This window comes from Sinocyclocheilus anshuiensis, unplaced genomic scaffold (genome assembly GCF_001515605.1).
Source record: "Sinocyclocheilus anshuiensis isolate Anshui unplaced genomic scaffold, SAMN03320099.WGS_v1.1 scaffold573, whole genome shotgun sequence".
Taxonomy (NCBI): Eukaryota; Metazoa; Chordata; class Actinopteri; order Cypriniformes; family Cyprinidae; genus Sinocyclocheilus; species Sinocyclocheilus anshuiensis.
This window is the reverse complement of record NW_015539851.1, coordinates 209,112-219,209: the sequence shown is the minus strand read 5'-3', so window position 1 is coordinate 219,209 and position 10,098 is coordinate 209,112. Positions and strand designations below refer to the sequence as shown.

At 37.7% G+C, this 10,098-nt stretch overlaps 2 protein-coding genes across 2 annotated transcripts in view; both read right to left on the bottom strand.

Annotated features, from left to right (window-relative positions):
• The window catches only part of LOC107684650 (vascular endothelial zinc finger 1-like), a 17,247-nt gene extending 10,784 nt beyond the window's left edge, over positions 1-6,463 (bottom strand). The window contains exons 1-4 of the mRNA XM_016480957.1: positions 5,444-6,463; positions 5,132-5,282; positions 3,442-3,671; positions 899-1,425 (exon numbers count right to left, since the gene is read on the bottom strand). Of these exons, the coding sequence (XP_016336443.1) occupies positions 899-1,425; positions 3,442-3,671; positions 5,132-5,282; positions 5,444-5,479 (944 nt within the window). The 5' untranslated portion in view covers positions 5,480-6,463. The remainder of the gene's footprint in view (positions 1-898; positions 1,426-3,441; positions 3,672-5,131; positions 5,283-5,443) is intronic.
• Positions 6,464-7,281: 818 nt separating this feature from the next.
• The window catches only part of LOC107684638 (CDP-diacylglycerol--inositol 3-phosphatidyltransferase-like), a 6,388-nt gene continuing 3,571 nt past the window's right edge, over positions 7,282-10,098 (bottom strand). The window contains exons 4-6 of the mRNA XM_016480939.1: positions 8,599-8,680; positions 8,391-8,472; positions 7,282-8,162 (exon numbers count right to left, since the gene is read on the bottom strand). Of these exons, the coding sequence (XP_016336425.1) occupies positions 8,017-8,162; positions 8,391-8,472; positions 8,599-8,680 (310 nt within the window). The 3' untranslated portion in view covers positions 7,282-8,016. The remainder of the gene's footprint in view (positions 8,163-8,390; positions 8,473-8,598; positions 8,681-10,098) is intronic.

The window sequence follows — 10,098 nt, the reverse complement described above, 5'->3', positions numbered from 1 at the left end:
TCCTCTACTGGTTCACTTGTGAATGCGCGTCCACAAGTGACGCAGTAGAGACGAAAATGTGAAATAAAATTCCTTAATGATGCAGGGTTAATAAGCAGAATTTGAGCAAAAAAGTATTCTCGTAGCTTCGCAACTTTACAGTTGAACCACTGATGTCACATGGACTACTTTGTCGATCATCTTGGTACTTTTCTGGACCTTGAACGTGGTAGTTACCTTGCTGTCTATGAGAGGGTCAGAGAGCCCTCATATTTCATCAAAAATATCTTAAATTGTGTTCCGAAGATGAACGAAGGTCTTATGGGTTTCGAACAACACGAGGGTGAGTAACTAATGACAGAATTTTTGGGTGAACTATCCCTTTAATGCATTCTTGAAAAATAAAGGTATTAATTTCATTTAAAAAAAGGTAGTTTATATAAAGTATATATGCATAAAATATGCATTACTTCTTCATTTAAAAATGTGCTGCTAAATTATTTCTTATTGCCTCAGGGCCTCATGAGCCCAAAAATATGTTTTACTACTAGCTTGACTGGATGTGTCTAAATATATGACATAGATAAATACAGATAGAAGGTCACTTATTCCTCATCTAACCCATTTTCAGTCTCAAATTAGTAATTAGGGCATCTCTCCATAGCTTTTAGTGAAATGACAACATTCAGTCCTCCACCACTGTCAGAACTACAGTGTAATGCTCACTGTTGAAACCTGCTGTGAATTAGCCTGATAAACAGCTTGTTCTTGTTTATACCAAGCGTGCATGTGTTTATAGAAAGAAATCGTTAAAAATCCATGTCCTCATAATCTCAGTGCACTCATGGATAAAGTGTGTTTATGCAACTAGTTTTTGTTTTTTTTGGTGTGTACAGGTGTGCAGAGGTTTATCTCTTACCGTGAGAAGCCCTTGGCGCAGTGTGGACACACATATGGTTTCTCCACTCCTCCCTGGTGTGACCGAACATGATAACTCATCCGATCCTTTCTCTTAAACCGCTGCTGGCAGATCGGACAGGAGTACGGCTTCTCATCCGAATGGGACAACCGATGCCGGTTAAGATGGTACACGTCCCTGAACGCTTTCCCGCATGCCTCACAAGCATGGTTCTTCCTGACCGGATTGGGGTTGGGATTAGGATTGGGAGTCGGATTGATGGGTAATGGGTTTGTTATTGGGATAGATATTTGGATCGGGGTGGGATTATTTAGGTTATCGTTGATGTTGGTATTTGGTGCAGCCTGAAAAACAATGTTAGACAGAATGTCAGATTTTATGACCTTACGTTTTTTCGTCGTTAGTGCCACAAACAAAGCAAATCTTTCTGTGGGTAAAACATGTTCACTGTTTGCTGACCTACTAACCAACTGACTGTACGTGTTCGACAAATGAGGTGAGAGCAGGTATGAGACCACGTTACACAACTGTACACAACAGAGTCTTGGGAATTGGATGGTTTGAAACTGACTCCAACTACTTTAGTTCATTATGGGACAGCAGGCATATGGAGAAATAATCATGAAATTATGGTAAATGACACTTTCCATAAATAGTTTACAATCTGGTGTCCCGTTACTGTTTTAAAATCACCCATATCAGGTTTTTGTGTTGCGAGAATTATGAGATTTGTTTGACAAACCTAATCAGCTATTTAACCCTAAAGGCTGGAATACATTTTAAAATAGGCAATGGCTGAGGATCTCACCCTACCAGACATTCAAATCTTTACAAACACAACAAACTCCCAGAGAAACATGCACCACGGTGCTAGGAGATTACATTATAAATTGAAACAATGTGTTCTAAAAACAGCTTAAAATATCAGGCATGTTTTATATCTGGGCAAACGTCATGTTGTGTATTGCAGCCTTTAGATACTGTATGAAAAAATTATTACACAATGTTTTTAGTAAATATCCATAAACACTATTTATTTGTTCCAAACCAGATAGCCAGCTTTATTTAAATCTGCAACCCTTTTACTCACTCTGGCAGTGTTTTTATTATTATTATTTTATGATTAATATAAAAAATGTAATAAACTATATATGTATTCCTATGATGGATATATATATACACATACACAAATATTTTAAATAAATGTTAAATATTTCATTTAATTGTTTATTCAACGTTTATTACTAAAAATAAAGGCATGATAACAAATCGAGGTTTTATACTATAATTAGAATAATTAAAACAATTTGCAAATAAAACAACAAAAACAACATGGTTGACGATCAACTTTTTAATTTGTGTGTGTGTTTGTATATATGTATACACTACTGTTCAAAAGATTGGGATCAGAAAGATTTTTTGTTTTTTAAGAAGTCTCTTATGCGCATCAAAGTTGCATTTCTTTGATCAAAAATACAGAAAAAAACAGTAATATTATGAAATATTATTGGAATTTAAAATAATGGTTTATTATTTTAATATACTTTAAAACATAATTTATTTCTGTGATCCAAAGCTGAATTTGCAGCATCATTACACCAGTCTTCAGTGTCACGTGATCCTTCAGAAATCATTCTAATAATATGATGGTTTATTATCAATATTGGAAACAGTTTTTCTTTTTAACGTTTTATTCATCAAAGAATCCTTAAAAAAGTATCACAGGTTCCAAAAAAATACTAATCAGCAAAAACTGTTTCCAACATTGACAATAAATCAAACAATATGTTAATAAATCAGAATGATTTCTGAAGGATCATGTGACACCGAAGACTGGAGTAATGGATGATGAAAATTCAGCTTTGCATCACAGAAATAAATTATATTTTACAGTATATTAAAATAGAAAATTGCAATAATATTTCATAATATCACTATTTTTTTTTATATATATATATATATATATATAGCCTATACATTTTATTGTTTGTTTAATTAATTTTTAATTAGCCCTAATCATTTAATTAGCCCTATTTTGAACCCTATTTACGAAAAGTGCGTCAAAGTGAGTAAATATGAGATATGATCATGGGTAGAAAAATCAAAGCAAGAACAAATGAAGCGAAGCAAAGGTATGCAAAGCATTAACCAAAGACACAAACCAACCCGAGAAAAAATTTTTATTTTAAAAAAATGCTTTCCTTTTTTTTTTTTTTTTTACTTTTTATTCAAAAGTATCACAGGTTCCAAAAATATTAAGCAGCAAAAACAGTTTCTAACATTGATAATAAATCAGCAATATGTTAATAAATCAGAATGATTTCTGAAGGATCATGTGACACCGAAGACTGGAGTAATGGATGATGAAAATTCAGCTTTGCATCACAGAAATAAATTATATTTTACAGTATATTAAAATAGAAAATTGCAATAATATTTCATAATATCACTATTTTTTTTTCTATTTTTGATCAAAAAAGTGCAACTTTGTTTAGCATAAGAGACTTTTAAAAAAAGCATTAAAACTCTTTCTGATCGAGCGCCGTGGGTATGGAGGCAGGTATAGACAGCTGGAGGAGGGAAAGAGGGATGGTCTGCCTCTCCACTCGTGCTCCGGCCTTGCTTCCATCTATTTTCTCTCTAGCGGCTCTGTCCTTCATCTTCACTCCAGTGTGGACAGACTGATGACGCCGCAGGTTGTAACTGTTCTTAAACTGCTTGTTACATATGGAGCAGATGTGTGTAGGTCGGGCTGGTCGAGTGACTGGCTTCACTGGGAAAGAGAAAAAGAGAGAGATGGTATTCATACACAGGTGTAGTCTATTTGTCGCAAACAAACACCTAGACTCAAGAAACATGCTATGCTGTATTAAAAAAGCTTCTACTTGAAAGCTTGAAAGCAGTAATTACAATGAGATGTGAAATCACATGGGCAATTTTATGTTTCTTTTCCCTACTGACAAAAACAGGAAACTTTTTAGCACTAATGCATCACAATAATGTGCCAAAAATGCACATTAGTTATGAAAACCGACCCTTTATCTGTGTTTTATCATTCTCTTACCATTAGAGAACTAAGCATGTTTTATTGCTATTCTTCATCAGGACTACATGAAATGCATAAAAAATGGCCTAATTTGCATTGGTCCTGGAAATGTTTTTACCCTAGGGATTTGAAAAAGATTCTGGAGCACAGACTTCTAAGCAGCTCCAACATGAACCACATCATAAAAACCTTTGAAAACACAAAGGTTTTGAAAAGCTGGAGAAAAAAGACGATGATATTAGACTGTGTATGTCTGTGATGAGCTACTCAATGAACTACACATCCCATGCAGCACAGCATTATAAATTGATAGGAACAGTCAAATGTATAAATATAGAGTAGCTTGAAAGGGCAGCAGGAGTGTTACAGTATTTATTATTACATTTATTATTATTATTATATATTTTTTTTATTATTTATATATTTAATATTAATATTTAATAATATACTATATATATATATATATATATACACACACACACACACATATATATAGTTTTATTTTATTATATATTTTTACATTTATGTCAGTTTTAATTTAGTATTTTTATTATTTTAACAAACGTATTTTAGTTGCCAAAGCAGCTTTTCTAATTGTCATTGAAGTTTTTGTTTTAATTATTTTAATACGTTCATCTATTATTAATCATTTAGTTTATTGCTTTATTTATTGATTTATAATTTACTTCATTTTACAATATTGCTTTATTGTAATGATCGGTTTTTATTAGTTTTAGTTAACAATAACAGTTCATTAACCCTGTTTCTGTTTCCATGGATACAGCAACTTCTCTGAATGGTGAATCCCTCTTCAGGTATTGTGGGTAGTGTTGTTTTCTGACAATTAAGCAGGATCACTAAAATACATTAGATTATAGAGAAAATTAATTACATTTTGACTTCTGAAACCCCACTGAAATTCCAACATATATTCCAACATTGCGATCCCGTTCATGTGTTGATCTTATAAATTTGATCTTTCCAACACGCTTCGAGGGCAACAATAGAAGAGAGAATACATGCAGGCATCCTAAATGATATTCCAACTTTATGCAAATAACTGGCTCATTAACACCTTCACTTATTTACATCCCTCTCCAGCCACTAATGCAAACAGCCTAACCTCGGTTCTCTCTCCAGTCCCCAGTGAACTCCCTTCCCACCCTCCCGTTTTGCCCCTCCCTCACCCGGTACGGGCTCCTCGCTCAGCGCCGCGGTGTCCACCGTGGATGGGGGCGGGGCTATGTGCTCAGGGGGCGGGTCCTGAGCGGCATCCGTGAGCTCCGGGAGAAGATCTGATTGGAGGGTCGCGTCAGTTTGGGACTGTGAAGGCGGAGTCTGTCGAGAGAAGGGGCAAAACCACAGATTTAAACATCCCTTTTCCTTGTGAATGAAAGTACACCGGTGCCATTATAGACAAAATACTAGCGATTATGACATGAATTTAAACTAAATGACTAAAACGCTATCAGCATTAGCACGCATAAGCATGTTCTTACCTGAAAAAGGAAATTGCTCCAAGCTGCATCCATCATGACGTGTAGAACAGTACAGACGCCGCTTGAAATAAACTAGTCGAGTTTTTTCTCCTAATGGACAACGTCTCCTTCCACTATCTTATCAAATCTACATAATAAAAATGTAAAGCTACCAAATATAAAATGACAGTGAAAGTTAAAAAGTGAAAGAATGCATATTACACGGACACTGATACATATATATTTTTCTAAAATATTTCTAAATAGTACAAAATAAGAAATGACAGCTGTCAGTCACAGTATGCTATTAACGCCGCATTGTCACATAACAGTGGCTTACCATGCTTAAAAATCTAATATAAAATGAATTTCTGCATGTAATGTTTTCTTATTGATTAGACCGCTGTGTAATTATTCATGCAAAAATAATAGAATTCAAAAGGCAGTTTAATGTTTAATTTGCTCGCATGGCGTGGTTAAAAAGAATGCCATCAATTTTAATATAAGATTCCCCATCCAGGCCCGGAGCGGTATCTGCGCGAGCCTCGGCGTTGCGTTAAATCTCATTCGCGTCTGGCGAGCGCTTCACCGGTCGTCGTCCATGGCTCCGCCTCGGCATTTCAATCGAGAGGATGACATTTTTTCCTTTTTTTTCCTGCAATACTCTCACCCTCCCACCCTCGCACTTTCTTCCTTTTCTTTTTTTATCCCGTCTTCTCTGCCCCGCTATCTCTCCCCCACCGCCGTGTCCCCCTTGTTTTAAAGGGATAGTATATTTTGAGTGAACACCCCCTCTGTGTCTTCGTCCCCTCCTCCACGCGATGTTCTCGAGCGCGGTGTCCTCTCGCGCCCCTCCGGCGCTCGAGTTCGGCCGACGCAAATTACAGCATAAACATCGAGATCAGTTAAAAGAAACCATCCGCGCGTTCTTCTCCTAAAACTAGCCCTACAACACAAAGATTCTCGGCGGTAGACAACTGGATGTTCGTATAGGGCAAAAAATGTCGCAGGTCCTTAAAGGCAAAGACGCACGCAGACGCAGCTGCGGTAAATAATAAGCGGCTCCAGATCACTGCCGATCATAATTGTACGCGCTCAATGGGATTAAACACTTATCAGTCAGATTCACGCCCGACTGACAGTTCTGGGCTCCCAGTGCGTTGCTTTTTGAGTCTCACAAAACAGAACACTGCATTTTGAAAGGAAATAGAACGTTTGTTTTAGGCTGTGCGTGGAGCTTCAGAGAACGTTGCTTTAACGTTCACTTAACTTCTCTACAACATTACACCAGCAGCACAAAACCGTCTTATTTTCATGAAACAAAACCATTTTTCAAAACAAAACCAAAACGCCATCACACTTAATATGCAGGATTAAATTCATTAAACGTTCTTGAAATAATATCACCAGTAACAGCTGTATCTTGGTCTCAGGATATCTTTATTGTCAAATCATCAGGATACAGTACAAAAGGACTTTTCTCCACAATCATATAACTCTCATATATTTCTGATCATTTATAACAACAGCTGTAAAACTTCAGACAGCAAACAGTATGTCTACCCCTCTACCACAAACCAATAAGTCACGGGGAAGTCGTGGCCTAATGGTTAATGGCTAATTAGAGAATCGGACTCATAACCCAAAGGTTGTGGGTTCGAGTCTCGTACCGGCAGGGATTGTAGGTGGGGGGAGTGAATGTACAGCGCTCTCTCCCACCTTCAATACCACGACTGAGGTGCCCTTGAGCAAGGCACCGAACCCCAACTGCTCCCCGGGCACCGCAGCATAAATGGCTGCCCACTGCTCCGGGTGTGTGTTCACTGCTGTGTGTGTGCACTTTGGATGGGTAAATGCAGAGCACTAATTCTGAGTATGGGTCACCATACTTGGCCACATGTCACGTCACTCACTCACTAATAATACATTCAGAAGGCTATGGACGAAAATGATGCCAGAGCCACTTGTTTAATATAATAATAGCTTCACACTCTTCAAATTAATATGCAAAGTTCTTTGATATACCTGCAACAAAAACAGCAATCTAATAAAACAGTAACAGACAGGCTCATACAAAGAGTTCAAACATAATTCACTATCACAAGCAATGATAAAACAATGGGCAAATACAGTAATACTCGAGTGGCTTTCAGTTGAAGCGTGGAATGTGCCTGTCTATGTGTGTGTGTGCATGTGTGGAAATGTTGGTTTTAAATAGAAGAGCTATTCTAAATCCCATTAAAATGATACATGATTATTCCATTAACAAATAAATTAACCGTCAAAAATAACAATTATTATGATGACACCCCAAAGATAAACATGGTACACTCATAGTGCAACTAGTTCCATCAACAGAAATAAAAAGCCCATCTACAGGAATATGGATAAAACTCGTAAGGAATTTGCCCTGGCATTATAGCATTGATAATCTATATTCAAATAAATATAAATGCTCAGTGAGGCTTTGCAAGGTCCCATAATTGATTTCCATTATCTCATCCTCATCTATACTGGCCAGCGTTCTTATTTCAGCTGATCTCTTTTGCACGGCCTTTGTCTCATTTTTCTTGTTTTCTGCATACTCTCATGTCTCACTGTGCTTTGCTCCGCTCTCTCTCACGGTCAGCCACATCGGTAGCAGCCATGTTACAGGAGGCGGTGATGAGGTGGAGGAGACTAATGCCCGACTTCAGCACAGAGACCACGCCGCAAACTCCCAGCAGCCACTGCAGCCACACTGCGCAAGAAAAAAATGCAACCGATATTTAAATAAAATATAATTTATATTATAGCATTGCTATAGTGCATCCTTATGAGGACTACTTAAATGAATAAAAGTGCAGCAGCACTTACTAGTTGCCGAGGTTATATAACACAGAGTATAGTGTTATCAATATAAAAAACATCACAGTCTGTAAAAATAGTCCATTATAAAGACAGCGAGAAGCAGCCTGCTGATACTCACCCTGGGGTTCCTCAATGTAGTACATTATATACAGCAGACAGAAGAACAGCTCGTTCCCCATACACATGAAAAACAACACCGGCTGTGGAAACACACTGATGTCAGAACAGCCTGTACATGTAAACTTCTTCACTAGATATGCATGCTTCAAGAACATCTAAAGAAGCTTCTGACTGTGTGAATGAATGTGCATGAGTGAGTGTGTTACCCTGGATGTGTAGTACAGCCTTAAGATGGGGTTGCCAGAGAGGTCAATGGTCTTGTGACTGGTGGCTCCCTTCATCATGGAACTGAAAGAAACGGAAGGAACAAGTCATATTATTAACAATGATTTATGTAGAACATACAGGTAACAGATACTTAAATACAGTAATTAAACAATAAAATCTGATTCTAGGGGCCTGTGGAGATCCATGAAAGTACTCCAGGGGCTCCATGGAGAAGACAAAATTTTTACTGACAATTCAGATTTTTTTATTAACATTAACTAATATTCTGACATGGATCATATAATAGTGTAAGTTACTGATTTTAATAAAGTGTTATAAGGAAAATCTAGCTAGCTGAGAGATTGTGGGTTCAAAAGTGTCATGATAAAACGGAAATAGCGACAAATCATTTCTTCCTTATTGTGAAATTATCGAAAAAAGTAAAACATCTAGGGCAGGGACTTGGTTCTATCATACTTGGTTCTATCATACTGACAGATCTGAATATGAGCATGCAGACGATTGCAATAAAACTGCAGTTGTTTATCAGTAGATGTATATTAGAAATGGGGGAGCTTTTAAATTTGCATTTTCACTGGAATGAAAAGCAGACTGCAATTAGCAATTAGACAAGTGAAGCGTGCGTCTGAGAGCTATGTGTGGGGGTGGCAGTGGTGTCCCATGTTGCACAGTCTAGGCAAAATGACTATGTAGCCTATGCCAGGATCTGCCTCTGATGGATGATGCTTACCAATTTGGGATGAGATAATCTGTAAACATGAAGAGAAGAGACCAGTATGGTCTTGAATTAACTATATGCACGCATATAGGGATGTGCATCTCATGACTCAAGCCGATACGATACGCATCTCGATGCATAGCCAACGATACGATACATTAAAGATACATATGAAGCAGCTACTGATGCGATTCACCCGTTACGATGCAGTGCGATCCGATTTCGATTCGATTCGATTCAACACAATGCTATTCGATGCAATGGAGAAAATATGATCACTTTTAATGCCTCGAGGCCTGCTTCATAAAACAAGTTAACCAAATAAGCCAGGCTTATTTCAGTTAGTCTGACTTGTTGTCAAATGATTTGGTTCCATAAGGCAAATTTAACATAGGCCTAGACCTTTCTCTCTGGTTTTATTACAGCTGTACCTTTTATAGTTTGCACAACAGATAGCAGAACATCAGAACATAATCTAAAATCGGTCTTTAAAGCATTAAAATAAATAAAATAAAAGTTAAAATCACTGAATTAAAAATGAAAATAAATAATAAAGAAAATGCTCTGCTCCGCCAGAGCACCCTCCAGTGCCAGCGCCACATAAGCGCTACCCTGTTCCCCCGTCCAGCCCAGGGAGGGCTCCGTATCCCCCGTCCAGCCCAGGGAGGGCTCCGGATCCCCCGTCCACGGAGCCCCAGTCCAGCCCAGGGAGGGCTCCTGATCCCCAGTCCAGCCCAGGAAGGGCTCCTGATGTTTCGCC